This window comes from Garra rufa, chromosome 15 (assembly GCF_049309525.1).
Source record: "Garra rufa chromosome 15, GarRuf1.0, whole genome shotgun sequence".
Classification (NCBI taxonomy): domain Eukaryota; kingdom Metazoa; phylum Chordata; class Actinopteri; order Cypriniformes; family Cyprinidae; genus Garra; species Garra rufa.
In genome coordinates, this window is record NC_133375.1 from 19,992,614 (window position 1) to 20,012,341 (window position 19,728).

The window sequence follows — 19,728 nt, forward strand, 5'->3', positions numbered from 1 at the left end:
GATGGGCTTAGATTTGGAAATACATTACATCTACATTTCAGTGGTAACCGATAAGGTGATGATGATCATCATCTTTCTTTATTTTGGTTAGCACTGTTACCTCAACTAAAGCGGCGTCTCTTCAGAGCTGTCATTTTCTTAAATGAGCCGTGGCAATGTTTCAAATGAGCTTCTAACCTAGACAAACGCCTTTATTTTCAAAGCGATCACCTTGTACCCAAACCATTTGAAACTAAGGAGCCATTTGTCCTACGATTACATACAACAAGCTCTTCGGCGCCGCGTTTGCGGGACTCATGTTTCGCGCTGTAGGGAATTTTAAAAAAGTGACGTGAGTGGCAGTGGCAGTGAGTGAGTGTGTGTGTGTGTGTGTGTGTGTGTGTGTGTGTGTGTGTGTGTGTGTGCGGGAGGCAGAGCGGCAGAGAGAGGCCGCGATCACACCGAACGCGTTTTTGCAGTTGGAGGCGCCTCTTTTGAATGGTTTTCTGTTGGCAGTGAGCGTTCTACGCGCTGCTTATGCGCCCCAGGCGCCTCGCGTTTTCACCGCCTGCTGCGCCTCGCGTTTTTGCAGGAGCGCTCTGAGCGCGTGAAGTTGAAAAAAAAAAATCAACTCTGAGCGGAAAAACGCCCAACGTCATTCGCGTTCTTTTCCATTGTACAATCGAATGAATGGAGAGGCGGGCCTTCTGTTGTGGTGACGGAATTTTACGGTTGCTTAAAAAGTCCGGAGACTGCAAGAAATAGAGGAGAAACCTTTTGTGTCTATCGTGGGTAACCCAGAGCTGTATTATTTAGGGTCTCTGCTAATATGACAGTTTACTTAACAGCATAAAACTAAGATTTTAGAGTGCTCGCGCTATAATCCTTTGATTTGACTGACAGGACAGCTGTTTTGGTCGTTGCTTAGCAACATAAAAAAACGCAGCACCCTCTTTTATTAAAAGTCACCAAAAAAAAAGGCAGTGCTGTGCGCCTCGCGTTTTTAGAACTAAAAGACGCGTTCGGTGTGATGATGTGACAGAGTTGCGAAATTGCAGGCGCGGCTCGAAATGGCTGTTATTTCAAATAGCGTACCATATTTTAAACTAATCGGTTAACCGGTTTCAACCGGCTAATGAGGCTCGGTGGTCGGTCAAGAAATTTTTTAGTTTTCGCCATCCCTAATTACAATATTATTTCAATGTATTATCTTAATTATGAACTATATTTTACGGTTTACTGCACTTCTCATTCGCGGAAATCTTATGATAATGGTCTGTAACATCTTGTGATCCATGACAGTAAGATGTTTTAAACAACCTACTTTTTATTAGCATAGATTAATGTTAGAGAATTGTATGTTTAACATATCAACAAAAACATGGGATCTGTAATGATCATTTTAACCATCTTTAAATTTATTTTTTATCTACTTTGTACAGAATCACATTATGGCCACATAACAGGTCTGCCATAAAAGTATAGCATTGTGCAGTTTCAGTATTGTCCAGTAATAATAATAAACCAAAACTATTGTTTCAGCAATGGTGCACCAGGAGAGGAAGGAATGCTGAACGCAAACCACTGTATCCTAACGTCTTCTGGGGAGTAATGCTATCTCGTATTGAGGACTGTTTAATGTACTTGGCCATCGGTCAGATAAACACACAGAACAGTCAATGGCTCTGTGGAAACAAGAGGATGAAGGAGTTTATTGTGATCCATCTCCTTAATCCACACTGTGCCATACTTATCCATATACAGAACATTTCCTCATCATGGAGGCTGGGTTGTAAAATGGCAGCCAGGAATATCTTCATCAGTACAGCGTGTAATGGACCAAATAAAAGAGAGAAAAACGAGGAATGGATATAGTTGTAATTCAAGCGGGAGCTTGATAAAGGAAGTACAGATTCCAGAACATACAATGGAATAAGAAAAGAGAAAGGCAATGATCTTCAACACAATTACAGGAATGTCTCGGTTTTCCTTAGTCTAAAGGAAAGACAAAAATAACTAAAGGACATTTCTAAAAGAAAAATAAGTCATAAACAAAACAACATGCCTGCATGTTACACGACGTCCTAATAATACACAACCCCTCCTTTGTTCTGAACAACATAATACAGATATATGCATATTAGCCATGATAAACTGAACAATTTATACACACACACACACACACACACACACACACACACAATTAACAGGGCAAGGTATTGGCACTGTTCAGGATCGCAAAGTGCTTGCAAGTTTTGTGAACAGCAAAAAAAAAAAAAAAAATTTTACACAATGAAAATAGAATGATCCCAAACCATTAAACAAGAAAAATTTACAGTGTTTGAATTAAGTTAATTTCTGCTATTTTTTCAGTACAGAAAACTAATGTAGCAGTGATATTATTCTGATGGAGAACTCCTATATTCATTTTAATATAGTGTGTCCATCAGTTACTGTTACTCATATATGCATTTCCTACAATACCTTAAATTATATAAAGATTTAAAACTATGTTATGTTTTATTTCCTATGTAAAGTTTCCAGTTAACTGAATCATACTGAAAAATGTGTTATAGTCTTATAATATCATGTGATATGACCCATGTGCGCTGTATTGTTTTAATATAGGCTCAGTAATCCAATATTAGGCGGATAGAAAAAGAGAAATGTTTTCATAAAACAAAAGGAATGTACTTTCTTGGGAATCACAGGAGTGGTCAGAAATATAATTGTGTTGTATGTTATTGAACTAATGTGCTAATATGTTGACCATAGTCACACATTGGTTAAAGAATCGCAGATTTTAGTGTGATGTTTTATCCATCAGAAAGGGGCCATATAAATGTGTTCCTCCTCATGATTTGCGTATTCAGATGTTCCGTAGCCCTCGCCACGGGAAGACGTAAATCATAGGTAAGCAAAATGTCAGATCAAATAAAACGTTTATGGAAAACTGGAATGTGTAACGCTTTATAAACCCAGAGTGCTGAAAGCAACAAGAGAAAACGCAAGAATAACATTCACTATCCAATGATCACCAAAGTGTGAGCTCCATTTAGTCGGAATTACAATGGATGACAGTGAAAATAAGCAACATCACCTGTGTGTTGAACATAACTCTAAGTGCTTGTAACAGTGAGTCCATGAGAAGATACCAGACTGGCTTGTCATTCTTCACTGTAAATTTCTACAGAAATATCAACAGAATGCTACCGATGCAGGGAATTCACGCCGCTTGGAAGATTTCAGTAGGATGCTGGTGCCCTCCATTGGTCACATGCTGAATCGCTTCAGTCCCAGTGCATTTCACACCATAATGCACCTGAGCTCGGTTTCAAACCTCTGTGGAGAAAAGCATACTCTGCCGCTTACTATCCGGAGTAGGGATTGCCTCCAGCTGCAGGAAGTACAGTAAAACCTGGACCTATAGACATGGAGAAGAACAAACTCATTTTGATGCTTTCAGATACCAGGACAGTTTTTGAGAAAAAACATTCCAGGATTTTTCTCCATATAGTGGACTTCAATGGGAGCCAATGGGTTGAAGGTCCAAAATGGAGTTTCAGTGCAGCTTCAAAGGGCTCTACACGATCCCAGCTAAGGAATAATAATATATCTTATCTTTCAAAACAATCAGTTTAAAAAAAAAAAAAAGTATATACTTTTTAACCACAAATGCTCATCTTGCACTAACTCTGCGATATGCATCCACGACTTGACGCATTAAGTAATCACGTTGGAAAACTTTTTTCATTTCATTTCATTTTCTCCTCCAACTTCAAAACTCCTCCAGCAGTTGACTTTCTTTGCATGTTCGCTTCGTAAACGCTGGGTCAGTACTTCCACTTATTTGTGGAAAAAAGTATATAAATTTTAATTTGTTTTAGAAAATGATCGATCGTTTCGCTAGATAAGACTCTTATTCCTCGTCTGGGATCGTGTAGAGCCCTTTTGAAGCTGCATTGAAACTGCAATTTGGACCTTCAACATGTTGGCTCCCATTGAAGTTCACTATATGGAGAATAATCCTGGAAAGTTTTCCTCAAAAACCTTAATTTCTTTTCAACTGAAGAAGAAAAAACAAGAACATCTTGGATGACATGGGGGGGGGGGGGGGTAAATTATCAGGGAATTTTTATTCTGGAAGTGAACTAATCCATCAAACCAGAACTCTAGTATTGTATGGTTGTTACCTGAGACATAACCTCAAGAGACCAGCTGTCACTCATAGAGATGGGCTGCGTGGGATTGGCTGGAATTTTACTGTCCTTCTCAGAGGGGCGAAGGAGGGTTGGGCCAAATACTGTGGCGAGATTGTGGAATGACATCTTGTTGATGCTTTCATTCTCAGCCACCCTGAGGGAAATACAGAAGAACGTCTCAGTTAACATGCAGGTCTAAAACAAATGTGAATGGTGCTTGCCTTTCCATAGAAAGCAGGCATCTCAAAAGAAAAAAAAAGAAATGGTTTAACAACGGTTTCATTTTTCCTTATGCTTATTAAAAACTAGTTGTAAAATATGAGGTTAATAGTGATTAGTGACAGATAGTTTTGTGAAGAAAAAATGCTGAAGTTATGGTATTTTGATCCTAGATTGGGATTAGGTTATTGGAAACACCAATTCAAATCTGTATATTTTCACTTAGGAATCATGTTATTGACAATAACTGATGGGATCAGACAGCACACCTCTTCAGATGGTCCAGAAGAAACAGGAAGGTCAGCAGGTTGGGTTCAGGTAGTGAGAGCAACAAATTGAGCATACAGCTTTCCTTTGCCACACTGTCTGATAATGCTGGAGAAGATGAATAAACAAAAATAAATGATTAACATGAACCGTTTTGAATAAATTATGAAACATTAGAACTTCAAAGGATTAGTTCAATTCCAGAATAACATTTCCTGATAATTTACTCACTCCAATGTCATCCAAGATGTTCATGTCTTTATGCAGTCGAAAAGAAATTAAGATTTTTGAGGAAAATATTCCAGCATTTGTCTCCATATAGTGGACTTCAATGGGGATCAACAGCTTGAAGGTCCAAACTGCAGTTTCAATGCAGCTTCAAAGGGAATAAGTGTGTTACCTTGCTAAACGACTGGTCATAATTTATACACTTTTTAACCACAAATGCACACCTTGCACTAGTTCGACTTCACACATTACGTATGGAAGTACCAACCCAGTGTTTACAAAGCGAACGTGCAAAGAAAGTCAAACGCCCTTTACAAAAAAAAGCTCAAACAATGATAATACAACAAACGATTTTGAAGTTGAAGGAGAAAATGAGATTTTTCGCCCTACCCTATCTTTTTGAACTGAAGTACACAGATAACGAACTAACCGCGCGTGACCTTTCCAACGTGATTATGTAATGCGTGAAGTTGATCTAGTGCAAGACGAGCATTTGTGGTTAAAAAGTATATAAATGTTTATTATTTTTAGAAAATGTTTCACTAAATAAAACCCTTATTCCTCAGCTGGAATTGTGTAGAGCTCTTTGAATCTGCATTGAAACTGCACCTTGGACCTTCAACCCATTGAAGTCCACTATATGGTGAAAAATCCGGGAATGTTTTCCTCAAAGGCCTTAATTTCTTTTCGACTGAAGGAATAAAGACATGGACATCTTGGATGACATTTTTATTCTGGAAGTGAACTAATCCTTTAAAAAAACACTCAACTGACCAATGCCTTCAGTGAAATTTGCGTAGAGTTCATCGGTGAAGAGAGGCTCAGGAAGCTCTCTGAAGTAAAGCTTCAGTGTTCCAGCGATGGCATTCACATCCATCTCACTCATCATAACCGAAACGTCTTTATTGTCTGTTAAATCACGTCAAAAAAATACAAAGTTTTAGCCATTAGAAAAATTTGATTAGGTTCATCCATACAAGTAGCACTGAAGTCCTTACTAGCATCAAAGGCAGCTTTCAGGGCTTGGATGTCTGTAGCCACACCAGAGACACGATAAATGCCCACTTCCTCCATCCCTCTGCGCTCAATCTCCTCCAGACACTGTCTCACAATAAGAGGCACTTTGGAGTGCTCGCGTCTAAGAGTAACAAACACACATGAATCAACAACCAGCATCTGGAAAATATATTTCAAAATATCTGTGCTTATATTTTGGTATTAAAGCTGTAAATAATATGACCACAGAAGATTTAAGGAAATCTTAACAGAAGCTTTTTGTTAAAATATATTTTCCATGGAAAAATTAATATTAGTGTTTTGTTAAAACAAGACAATATTTTCTTGTCTCATTTCAGGGAAGTAAAAAAAACAGCATATTCCGAGAACTTGTTTATTTGTTCACTATAAAAGGGAAAATGACTTCACTGCATCAACGTTCTCACAGCCTATATTTAAACCTACATCTGCATTATCCTGACACCGCATTCCAATATCCCAAAATCAACATCATAATGAGACCACCTGAGAAAATAAAAAAAATTCTGTCCGCCATATACTAAAAAAAACAACAATTTCTACTAGAGGGCAATATGCATTGCTGTTAGACTGTTAAACTATGAAAAATGCATATCTGAGAGTCTAATTCCTAAAGCCACAGTCCTGTTTTTATTGCAGTCCTCTGAGGGAAGCCCTTGGCAAACCCTTGCCTTTAATAATCATTTCTTCCTGTTTCTCAGGAAGTCTATAATGGGGTTGCTTTCTGTTTTCCTTTCTGCTTTTAAGAACCCTTCTGACGGAGACCACCTTTCCTCAGCTTTATTAAAAGGAAGTTTCCCCCTCCTTATTTTTATGAGCCCTCATTCGAGTCATGTGGGTCTAGGAAAACACTCGGAGAAGGGTCCCTGTGTCCTCTAAATTATGGGAAACATGGCAGACATCTGACTAGTGTTGCTCTTGGAGTGAAAGATTTGAGTGGAACGTGACTGCGTTCATTACTAAATCATAAAACTGGCATAAACAGTTACAATACAATATAACTACACTAATTCTTAACACAGGCACAATAAATAGCCTTCCAGGTGGTCATTTTTGACTTACACTGACATCTAGTGATGTGAATACAGCATTAATAAAATACAAAAGTTTTCAGTTTTGAGTAAACAGAGTAAAAATAAGTAGCATTTGACTGGTCATATGATCTCAACATGGCAACCCCCATGAGACGACCCACTTCATTCACTTTTATTAAGCTACTGATATGACTGGAATTGTATAATGTGGCTAGAGCTGTCACAAACAATTATTTTGGTAATCGAGTAATCAGTCGATTATTCTGACGATTAATCGAGTAATCAGATAATTATAATTCGAGGTAATAAAAATAGACCTAAGCAAACAAAATTACTTAAAATACATATAAATAAAGTAATAAAAGCAAGTAATCATATGGTTTTATTGAACAAAACAGTAAAAATACATATAAACAATAGAAGTAACGTACATTATTCTAGTATTTTGCCAGTTACTCGGCAGACAAAATGCAATCGAGATTTTTTTATAATCGAGTCTCAACATATCTATTTATATTAATACTGTAGATAGTGTATTTGTATCAGTCATACATTGGATTGATTGTTTGATATGTTAACTTACTTAGTAACGGCACCGATTTTGACTCCAAACACTCCGGACTGTTTCCTGGAGGGCATCCTCTTCAGACTGAACTCTCTGCTGGTAAACCGCATAGACAGCTTGACCTCAATCTGGGAAGAGTGATAAATGTGCACAACTTTTTTTTAGACAAACATCTCACTGATGAGAACAAAAGATCCCTGTGCTCAATCTCACCTATCAAATAATCAAGAATTAAATCACTGTAAGCTGTAGCCATCAGATTAATATCAAGCCACATGACTCTGTTAATCCATCACTGTGCTTCATATTACTAAAACTTGATGGCAAATGTTTGTTATGTATTGATTAGAGGATGTTAATGGATAAGAGTACAGCTCTGTTAATAAAACATATACACACACACAACACCTTTCAAATGTTCGGGGTCAGTAGGATTGTTTTTAAAATAAATTAATAGTTTTTTCCAGCAAGGATGCATTAAATCGATAAGAAGTGACAGTAACTTGTACACTGTTACAAGAGATTTATATTTCAATTAAATTATGTTTTTTTTGGACTCCACTCATTAATAGGTTTTCAATATTGGTAATAAATATTTCTTGAGCACCAAATCAGCATATTAGAATGATTTCTAAAGGATAATGAGACACTGAAAACGTGTCAAAATTATCACAGGAACAAATTACATTTTAAAATATATTAAAATTGAACATTACTGTTTTTACTATATTTTTGATCAAATAAATAAAAAAAAATTCTGACCCCACTATTTAATGGTACTATATTTAAACAGACACAAAAACACATTTTACAAATTACTGTAAAATACGTATGCTTACATATTTTTATATATATATTGTATATAAGGTAATTTGTTAAATTTTAGTTATTAGTTTGAAAAATGAAATCTACTGAAATGTATCTGTTATACCACTTTAGGGCAGTAAAAATACAAAAACTATTTCTACACAATCATATTTGACCCTGGACCAAAAAATAGCACAATAGCCAAAAATAAATAAATTGTTCTTTTATGCCAAAAATCATGTTTCAGATCATGTTTCATGAAGATGTTTTGTACATTTCATACTGTAAATATATCAAAACTTCAAATTTTTTGATTAGTAATATGAATTTCCAAACACTTCATTTGGACAAAATATCTCAATATTTTGACTTTTTTGCACCCTCAGATTCCAGATTTTCAAATATTTGTATCTCGGTCAAATATTGTCCTATCCTAAAAAAAAATAAAAATAAAAAATTGACCCTTATGACTGGTTTTGTGGTCCAGGGTCACATTAAATATCTTACAAAACCTACAGAGGAAATAAGTAATAAGCATCTACATTTGCACAACATATAGTTACAATATATCATCATCATTCAGTGTTCAGCAATGATACACTCTTAAAAATAAAGGTGCTTTGAAAGGTTCTTTATGGTGATGCCATAGAAGAACCATTTTTGGTTCCACAAAGAACCATTCAGTCAAAGGTTCTTTAAAGAACCATCTCTTTCTTACTTTTTTATTATCCGAAGAACCTTCTTTCACCACAAAGAACCTTTTGCAGAAACAGAAAGGTTCTTCAGATGTTAAAGATTCCAAAAAGTTCTTCTATGGCATCATGAAGCACCTTTATTTACCTTTATAAGAGTGTACAGCAACATCGTTATTCACTTCCCAGATAAACAGTAGTCAACATTTGAAGTGGATCAAAAAGGTTAATTAAAGACAAGAACGGGTTTTGTTTTGTTTTGTTTTGTTTTAGAACAACTTTGATGAAAGTTTTTGATCCACTTCAGATGTTGACTACTATATATAGATGACCTTAATCAAGTGTACTGGCCTGTTTAAATGTTTTTTGAACATTTATTAAAATGATTGTTCCTATTATTAGTAATTGTGTTATTATTGTGCAGGATGAGCCACACTGACCCCATTCATGCTGATTACTGTCCTCTGCCAGTCTTTACCCTGCAGCGATTGAGGATCCAGCTGTGAAAATAGGGACAAATGTCAATCAAGAGGATAATCCTTATCTGAGCGTGACCCAAACACAGAGTCACCTGCTAAAAATGGCAGCTCAGTGAAGGCACTACTGGAACGTATCTACATTTCAATAAAAATAAATGAACACATCCGCTGAGCCAGGCCAAATTAAGATAATACAGTACATAAATGAGGACGACTAATGCACATTATTCTGTCAACTTATCTGGTACTGACAAAATCATCACTTAAACTAACAGAAATACATCTAAAACCTAAAGAACAGTATAATCCAAACAGTTATGATATGTCCATATTCCCCAGTCCACAGTATTACATAATGTCCACATAGTTGGTTGTCAATACTCATCTAGTGACAGATTTCATTCTAATCATGTCTCTAATACACAGTTGTTTTGTTTTTATTGTGGTCTGCTATGGGTGTTGTGACAACATAATTTACCAGCTTGCTCCCAATGGAAAGACCTGTTACTGTATTGATTGGTTGGCTTTACTCATGCCAAAAAACTGATTTGTGTAATTCTAAGAAACTGGCGCACTAGTACAACAACAGTCAATGTCATATTTTATATGTTCATATTTTATAACACATTGTTTTGGGTAGGCTATGTCTAGATTCAGCACAGTAAACCAAAAGATCAATATCACAACTAGAAGTAAGCAATAATTTCATTACATTGCATTGTATAAAACTATTTTCACAGACAAAACCTATTTATACTAGCTTTTAAAAGTTTGTGGTCAGCAATATATTTTAAGAAACACATACTTTTATTCATCAAAGAGGCATTCAATTGATCAAAAGTGACTAATTTATATACAGTACACTACCAGTCAAAAGTATTTGAACAGTAAGATTTTAATGTTTTTTAAAGAAGTCTCTTCTGCTCACCAAGCCTGCATTTATTTGATTCAAAATACAGCAAAAGCACTAATATTTTGAAATATTTTTACTATTTAAAATAACCGCTTTCTATTTGAATATATTTTAAAAATGTAATTTATTCCTGTGTTCAAAGCAACATTTTCAGCATCATTACTCCAGCCTTCAGTACATGATCCTCCAGAAATCATTCTAATATGCTGATTTGCTGTTTAAGAAACATTTATTATTATCATTATTATCAATATTTAAAACAGTTGAGAACATTTTTTCAGGATTCTTTGATGAATAGAATGAATTTGATGATCCAAAGGTCAGCATTTTTCTCAAATAAAAAGCTTTTGTAACATTATACAATATACCATTCAAAAGCTTGGAGTCAGTATAATTTTTTATAATTTTAAACAAATTATAGATTATAAAAACGATAGAAATTATAGTTATATATATAACCGTTTTTCTGAACTTTCTATTCATCAAAGAAACTTTACAAAAAAATTATATTCAGCTGTTTTCAACATAACGACAATAAATGTTTTTGAGCAGCAAATCAGAATATTAGAATGATTTCTGAATGATCATGTGACTGGAATAATGATGCTTTGAAATCACAGGAATAAAATACATTTTAAAATATATTCAAATAGAAAACAGTTATTTTAAATGGTAAAAATATTTCAAAGCCTTCCTGTTTTTGTTACTTTGGAGCAAACAAATGCAGGCTTGGTGAGCAGAAAAGAAAAAAAAAAAAAACATTTAAAATGTTTAATGCAGTCTGTTGAGCATGAAATATTTCTTTCAAAACCCCTAACTTTTGAATGGTATATACTGTGTGAGAAAATATAAAATGTATTATCATAAAGACAAAAAAATAAACAACTGGCTTTAACATTGTGACTGTAATCACATTTTTATTATACAATACAGTGGGATTTAATATTCTAATATTCTAAATTATATCTTAAGTTATTTTTGACAGTCCTAAAAACACATTTTTACCCTATAGCAGCCGCTTGCTGCCCCCTGGAGGTCACCATTTTGAAAACCCCTGCTTTTTTGCCTTATGTACTGCCATGTGTAAGTCTCAAGCCTTAATTTTTCAATTCACAATGTTATATTATTTCAACAAACAATACATACCCTTCTGTTCCTGAAACAATAAAGTGCTCACTGCTCACCAAAGAAAATCTGAATGCAAGAAAATCTTGATTCCTAATCTCAAACCAAGTGAACAAACTCAATTTCTTATTTCCTAAATCCCCACACAGAAGCAAGGCTCTCGTTACCTTCTGCCTGAGGAGTGTGCTTCGAACTCTACCCCAGAGTCGAGCCCCGGTGCTAGGACTCCTTCTGAGACCAGTGTCCACCTCCTCATCCTCCTCCTGTTTCTCCTCTTCCTCCACCGCACAGTTGCTAATCAACTCTTCCTTCATCAGTTTACTGCTCACAGTCTTCGTTCCACCATAATGCTCTTCACCATCCTGCATTTGGTCTTTTTTGCCCATCTTGTGAAAATGCTACTGGTATTGACAAGAAGCAGCAAGGCACAGGAACAGGAATCCCTCTCTGCTTACAGAAGCAAATTTGGATCTTCTAGCACAACAACCAACTGGTGTTCCAAGTCTTCCTGAGGTGGTGCATGTTGTGGTATATCGGTTCTCATGCTGGTCTGGATGAACCTGTTGTTGTGAATGTCTTCTCTGATATATTCTTGCGTTCACGCACACACAGAGCTCCCCTGACGGAGCTGTCACACAGATGGAGCGCTGGGATTAACTACAGAATCTCCACCCACTCCGGTGATTACGGCCCAGTGAGGCAGCTGACCTACCAACAACGCATTCAAGACTACTTCAAGTGTTTCGCTTAGTGCTTTTTTGCTTATCAGCAATGAAATGTGCCACTTTTCAACAAGTTTACAACAGTATTGTGTTTTTCCAATCAGTGTATATCCTGTCGTTTGAGAAGAAATTGAAAACAGGACGTTTTTAACTCCATACAAACAGGTATAAAGGATCTTGCTTAGAGTGTTTGAACTAAACAACTGAGAAAAAAAAAACATATGCTATAGCAACGAAGGGTCATGTGATTAAGACAAACGCTTTCATTTGCTGATGCTGACTTCACTCAACCCATTCGTGATTTCGCACCTTCCCCTTTGGGACTCTGTCAACGTGTCATGTCCCACTTTCTCTCTGGAGCACTTCCAAACAACTCTAATAGTACAGTCCTTCCAATCCTTCTCTAGCACAACACCTAAGCATTTCCCTAAGGCCGCCCCTCTGCTGAGCCGCCACTCTGGTTTCTCTGGTGACATGACCACACCACCGCATATGGCAGGATTATCTACCTGAACAACTTACCGGCTTTGTTCTGTTCATTGCATTAGGAATTAAAAATGTAAATGCTTAGTCACTATGAGTAAGCAGATTATAGACTGCTTGTTTTAACCTGGGATGTATGACTAATCAATACAATCTATAATGAAATTAGACAATTTTATGATTAATTACTTGGACTTGCACAGAGAAACAGTTTCAGTCACTTCACAGTAGTGAAAAAAAAGTCACTATTGCAAGATATAAGCTCGCAGATCTGAGAAAAAAAGTCACAATTTCGAGATAGAAACTCGTAATTTTGAGAAAAAAGTAAATTGTGAGTTTATATCTTGCACTGCTGAATTTATTTCTCAGAAATGCGACTTTCTTAGATTTGCTAGTTCATTTCTCAGAATTGTGAGATTATATTTTGTAATTTGTAGAAATAAAGTCAGAACTGCGAGATATAAACTCACAATTCTGAGAAATAAACCCGTAGTTGTGAGAAATAGTCACAGTTCTAAGAAATAAAGTCAGATTTGTGATATAAACTCACAATTGTGACTTTTTCTCTCATAACTGTGAGTTTGTCATGCAATTTTGACTTTATAACTCGCAATTGTGAGTTTATATCACGCAATTCTGACTATTTTATATCTTGCAACTTTAAAAAATAGTCAGAATTGCATGATATAAACTCGCAACTGCTAGTAATAAAGTCAGAATTGCAGGTTTGTAACTTCAATTTCACAATTTCGAGATATAAACTCACAATTCTGAGGAATTAACTCGCAATTCTGAGAAATAAAAGAAGGATTACAATGTATATAAACAATTCTGATAAATAAACTCGCAATTCTGAGAAATAAACTCGCAGGTCTGAGACATAAATTCAGAAATATAAATTCACTTTTCTCAGAACTGTGAATGTATATCTCACAATTGTGATTTTTTTTCAGAACCGCAAGTTTACATCTTGCAATTCAGACTTTATAGAGAAAGGAAACAAAACGAAACGAAACGAAACGAAAGGAAAAGAAACAAAACGAAAGGAAAGAACTTGCAAATGCGAGATTATATCATGAAATTCTGACTTTATTTCTCAGAATTGTAAAACTCACAATTTTTTTTTAAATAAACGCAATTCTGACAAATAAACTTGCAATTCTGAGAAATAAAGTCAGTTCTAAGAAAGTCAAAATTGGGAGATATAAACTCATAATTGTGACTTTTTCTCAGAACTGTGAGTTTATATGTAAATTGTGACTTTTTTTAGAACTGCAAGTTTATATCTTGACTATGACTATTCCTCAGAATTGTAAGATATAAACTCAATTCTGAGAAATAAAGAAATAGTTCTTAGAAACAAAGTTGCAGTTCTGAGAAATAAAGTTAGAATATATAATATATAAACTCACAATTGTGACTTTTTTCTCAGAATCGCAAGTTTATCAAAGTTTTTCTCTAAATTGCGAGTTTATATCTCTTTTTAGCAATAGCAATTCTGACTTTATAACATGTAATTGCGAGTTATAGCAATTAGAACTGTAAGATATAAACTCGCAATTTTGAGAACATATCAGTCTTTCATTCACTTTCAAAATTGGACTTTATAATTTGCAGCTGCAAGTTTATATCTAACAATTCTGAGAAAAGAAGTCAGATTTGTGAGATACCAACTTGCATTTGCGAGGAAAATAAGTCAGAATTGTGAGATAAAAAGTTGCAATAACCTTTTTACATTTCTTACTCAGTGGCGTAATTTTTAACTGAGTTTTTAAATGAATTTGTCCTGCTTTAAAACCGTGGACATAAAACAATGATATACAACTGATGAATCTACGATATTATTAAGATATAATTAACAGATTAATCAATTAACAAACACTTTTTTGTTTCAGTTTGTTGGTGAGGCTATCCCTGGGTTTTGTGACCACTGTGAGGAACTACTATTGAAATTATATAAGCAGTTCACCTTCTCAAAGCTCCTAATATATTCAAATATCACAGGCAGGCATACCTGAATCTGTCCTTTGGCCATGATGCGATCCATGTTCTCCCCATCATCCCTGCACTGTTTGACCTTACTGTAGCACAGCAGTCTGAGGGTCTGAGAGCCTTCCAGCTCGATCTCAAACTCCTGTAGAAAGAGGGTCCAACCTTTATTTAATCACACCATTTAACTTGCATTATAATGTATTTTCATATTTAAACCTGCAAGGAGTAATTTGTGCTCAACTAGTGGGATCAAATGTTATTCCAGCATAGGGACTAATTATTCTATCTGTCTTTCTAACAGTTTAGGTTTGACTAAATGTTTCTGAAGGCGTGCGGAGGATGAGCTGCAGTTCTGACCTCATTCCAGTTGGGCTCTGTGGTGTCTCTATACACACGGGTTTTTGCTTTGTTCACAAAATAGCCGAACGAGTCCACTTCCAATGTACAGTACAGATCTGGAAGGGGAGAGAAATGAGAAAAAAAAAACTACAACATTGAACATGAATCAGAAATTTCCCACTTAGTGTTTTCCAATTCCTATTACAGTAACTTTTACATTAAGTATATTTTATTATCTATTTTTTTAACCCTACTCTACAGTAAGGAAGCTTCTATTGAGGAGAAAGGCTATAAGAAAGCCAAAACAATGAATGAGCGAGAACAAAGAAAGACATGGATTAATGATGGAGAGTTAGATTTAAGAAGGAACGCAGCGTTCCCTGTTAATCCACCCGTCCCACAGCTGCTCGATGAGAAAACTCTGCCCAACAACAGCAGGGAGCATGTCAGGTGTTTTCACGCATGTGCGCACATATCAGGGAGGCATTCAATAATTTAATGATTACTGTGAGCCGGATTTCATTCCATCTAATTGCAACTGCTGAAAAAACACACTGCTGCAGTCTCAAAACCTAGGTGAGACATCCCGTGCCAGACAACTTACTCAAGCTCTGTTTCAGCCCTGTTGCAGAATGAACAATCACATTTAGAAAGCCATACAGCCCTGTGGATTCATCATCTAATGGGAGAGAAACAACCAAATGTATGTCAAATTTCAGATACAGTAGAAAGAAAGAAATTGCAATACAGATCTTTATAAAACAACAAAAAAGGCACTCACCTTCTTTATTGATGGTCAGAGGAATACTGTGAACCGTCTGTAGCTTCACGCAGGAGTTGGTGAGCATCTGCAACTCCAGCGAAGTCAAAGAAAAACTCTTGAAACCTGTGAGAGAACATACAGAAACCAAGAGAGACTCGTTCAGTGAAGTCACCAACATCTGCATTCAACTAATAAATGACTCTCGTTGAAGGAAAAGAGCAGTTTAGAGTCCTGCTGTGATTTTCTTGGAAGGCAGGGCGGTTTTTGGGAGGAACAGCAATGCTTACACTTTTTCTGCTGCTCCCGAATGATCTCTCTCCATTCTTCTCGCTCGTAATCAGATGAAATTAAGAATGTATAGCCCTGAAATACAGAAATAAAACATAGGAAATAAGAACTTTTGGGAATGGCTTTTTTAAATATCCAAAAAAACAAATGTAATTACAAACTCACAAATGCGAGTTTATATTCGCAATTCTGACATTTTTTCCTAAAAATTCCATGTTTATATCTTGCAGTTCTAACTTTTTTCCTCACAATTCCATTTATATCACACAATTCTGAAATTTTTTCCTCACAATTCCAAGTTTATATCTTGCAATTCTGTCATTTTTTCTCACAATTCCGACTTTTCCTCACAATTTTGAGTTTATATCTCACAATTCTAACTTTTTTCCTCGCAATTCTGTTTATATTACTCAATTCTGACTTTTTTCCTTACAATTCTTAGTTTATATCTTGCAATTCTGACATTTTTTCTCACAATTCTGACTTTTTCTACCAATTCCAAGTTTGTATCTTGCAATTCTGACATTTTTTCTCACAATTACGTGTTTATATCTCACAATTCTGACCTTTTCTCTCAATTCTGACTTTTTTCCTCACAATTCCAAGTATATATCTTGCAGTTCCGACTTTTTGTTTTCACCATTCAGAATTTATATCTTGCAATTCTGACTTTTTTCTCGCAATTTTGACTTTTTTCTCACAATTCCAAGATTATATCTCACAATTCTGACTTTTTCTCACAATTCTGAGTTTGTTTCGCAATTCCGACTTTTTTGTTCTCACAATTCCAACTTTATATCTCGCAATTCTGACTTTTATTCTCACAATTGTGAGCTATAAACTTTTCCCCCTAAATTCCGAGGGGGAAAAAAAAGACTATTTTCTATTTTCAGAAAAAAAAGTCAGAACTGTAAGTTTATATCACACAATACTGACTTTATAGCTCACAACTGTGAGTTCATATCACACAATTCTGAGACAAAAGTCAAAACTGTGAGTTTATATCTCGCTTCACAATTGCGAGAAAATAAATCAGAATTGTGAGATAAAAGGTCGCAATTACCTTTTTTAAATTTTTATTCAGTTGTGGAAATGCGCTTCCATACAATACAGTATAGTTAATTTAATTTTAGCATTTGCCGTTTATCAGTTATCGTCCATAACATGAAACCAGAAAGAATGTAAATCATACAGGTTTGGAACAACATTAGAGTGGGTAAATTACGTAACACTGGACTTTGCAAAGAACACAGACTGCAGATATCTGAAAAAAAAAAAAAATGCAGTTTTAAGAGAATTGTTTGGTATTGATTCACCTTTCCATTCCTGTTACTGACTCTGAAGGCCATGCATGGAGAGATGAGCAGCAGCAGCGATTCCTGTTCGCACAGTTTCTTCCTGAGACGATCAAGGACTTTACCTCCTTTACATACTCTCTGAACACATGAGAGAATGAGAGGAAGAAGGTTGGAAACTATTAACACAAAGCTAAATGTTTATTGTTGAAAAGCATTTCTGATAAATGTTTAATCCCCTCATCTACCTTTTCTCTCTGTATCTCGTTCTTGATCTGGGAGATCTTGACCTTCATAGCATCAATATCTTCCTCTGGTATCTGGGGAATTGGTGAAGACTCCGACTCATCAATGGTCTGAAAGGTGACATCAGCTAGTGGGATATACCACTTACAGTCATACTGCTGCCCCTTCCTAAAAAAGTAAGACACAGAATTCAGTGATCACAGTTACGACAAAGAAATAAAAACACAACTTTAAAAGAAGGAATGTTTCTACAGACAAAAAAAAAAAGTAAGTTTGATATAGATTGACTTGCCCTCCGGTTTGTTTCTTCAACTTGGCACAAAGCAGCAGGTCGGTAAAGAGGAAGACATGCCGAAGTTTTCGTGAACCTTCAACTAACTCCACCATAAACTGGTCTCTGAGAAGCTGTCGATTCTTTAAAGACATTAGAATGACTTTAATATGCAGTCCAATACATTTTAAGCAATAACTATGTTTCTGGTATATTTCTATACAATTATAATAATGGTAGCATTATAACTATTGCTACAAATGGAAAAACAAAAATTATATTAGTTGTAGTTTGACGTCTTCTGCTTCTGAGAACTCTGGGGATGTAAAAACCATTTTTGAAAACAAAAAGTAGTCTCAAACACTTAGTTTCAACTGTTTACCAATAGGGGGCGTTCATGTATTGTTTACTGCTTCATGAATCAGTTGCAGTCACTATTTTGCCTGAGGCATGGGGTCATTTAAAGTAGGTGAGGAGGAAAAGCAGCCAATGAGAGGCTCAGACTCATTCACTCAGATGGAGGCATGACACACTTAAGAAATTGCACTATTGTGGGTGAGTCACAGGAGCCATTTTCATGATAATGATGGCAGCTTGAGGGCTTTCAACCTCGGCCAAGCACGGCTAGATAGGATGAAAAAAGTGTGCTGGATGAGATGATTCACAAAAGGCAGATATGATGGTAATTACCTACTGTAAATCACGTGAGAGGAGAAAATTAGCCTTAAATGGATTGAAAAGTATATTTCAGTAACAAAAAGCACAATTTTGTTCTTATAATAACAAAGCAATGTGAAGTCCTGTACAAGATGTTCTCAAAGATGTCCATCTCAGGTCATTCTTTATAACCGGGTGTGCGTTTGCACTCGAGTGACCGACTCTTCCCCTAATTGAAGGGTGTGTGACATATGTGAAAGACATCTGCTCTTTTCATGGCCTGAATGTCTATGTGTGTGTGTGTAGATGCATTCAAAACACTGGCTCTGACCTGTGACCCTGCCTTCAGAGAGTGTGTGTTTATCCCTTATGTCTAAACTTGCATTTTTTTCTCTAAAGTAAACCAGGATTTGGCCAACATGATATACGGGTGCAGTATTGACTTTGGCCGCATTTAGGGACATCTGCTAAAACAGCTACGATGAGAAGCAACACATGGCCATGAACTGGAAATCCATCATCTCGATGACAATAATTACACAGGACATGGACCAAGATGTCCTGACAAATGATAATGCTGGAAAACACAATTACTTTCTTTCTGAACAGGCATCGTCAGACCTCTGCATTAAAATGTAAACGTGCTATGAAATATATTTTTGGGGTTTTTGGTGATATATAATGTTTTTGCATTAAATCATTATATTAGACTTAGATTTTTATCACAATCTTTAAAATGTCTCCTTTCATGATCCACAAAAATGTCCTTTGATACAAAATTGTTTGTTGGATCCCAATAGAGAAACAAAGAGATATTTTAGGCCTCATGTGTCTGGCAAAGATCCACATTTTATGTCGAAAGAGAGTATTTTTGATGAATACTTTCTTGTAGGATCGTTTAATGATGTTTTATCATCAGTTCCCGCAAACTGATACAAATAAATTCTTTATTTAAGCACAAATCTTTACTGGAATCATGAATAAGCCGAGCTGTGCTGTTCTCCAGCTTATGTCAGACACTCCTTTAATCATTCCGATAATAATAAATGATCATTATCTTTGAATTGTATCTCTGTGTTTTCTGCAATAAAAATGCCTGGCATGTCCACAAGCCTACAATCAGAGTC

General features: G+C 35.7%; 1 protein-coding gene across 3 annotated transcripts in view; it reads right to left on the reverse strand.

Annotated features, from left to right (window-relative positions):
• Positions 1-1,376: 1,376 nt before the first annotated feature.
• LOC141286699 (breakpoint cluster region protein) overlaps positions 1,377-19,728 on the reverse strand; it is a 65,781-nt gene continuing 47,429 nt past the window's right edge. The window contains exons 10-24 of one of the 3 annotated variants that reach the window (XM_073818780.1): positions 17,966-18,087; positions 17,676-17,841; positions 17,449-17,568; positions 16,132-16,207; positions 15,863-15,967; positions 15,686-15,760; positions 15,100-15,197; positions 14,765-14,884; positions 9,469-9,528; positions 7,548-7,657; positions 5,894-6,033; positions 5,670-5,804; positions 4,670-4,775; positions 4,173-4,335; positions 1,377-3,403 (exon numbers count right to left, since the gene is read on the reverse strand). In XM_073818780.1, coding sequence (XP_073674881.1) covers positions 3,314-3,403; positions 4,173-4,335; positions 4,670-4,775; positions 5,670-5,804; positions 5,894-6,033; positions 7,548-7,657; positions 9,469-9,528; positions 14,765-14,884; positions 15,100-15,197; positions 15,686-15,760; positions 15,863-15,967; positions 16,132-16,207; positions 17,449-17,568; positions 17,676-17,841; positions 17,966-18,087 — 1,686 coding nt within the window. In that variant the 3' untranslated portion in view covers positions 1,377-3,313. Of the gene's footprint in view, positions 3,404-4,172; positions 4,336-4,669; positions 4,776-5,669; positions 5,805-5,893; positions 6,034-7,547; positions 7,658-9,468; positions 9,529-11,712; positions 12,198-14,764; positions 14,885-15,099; positions 15,198-15,685; positions 15,761-15,862; positions 15,968-16,131; positions 16,208-17,448; positions 17,569-17,675; positions 17,842-17,961; positions 18,088-19,728 lie in introns of those variants that run through there. The other 2 variants (XM_073818779.1, XM_073818781.1) reach the window with 2 other exon arrangements.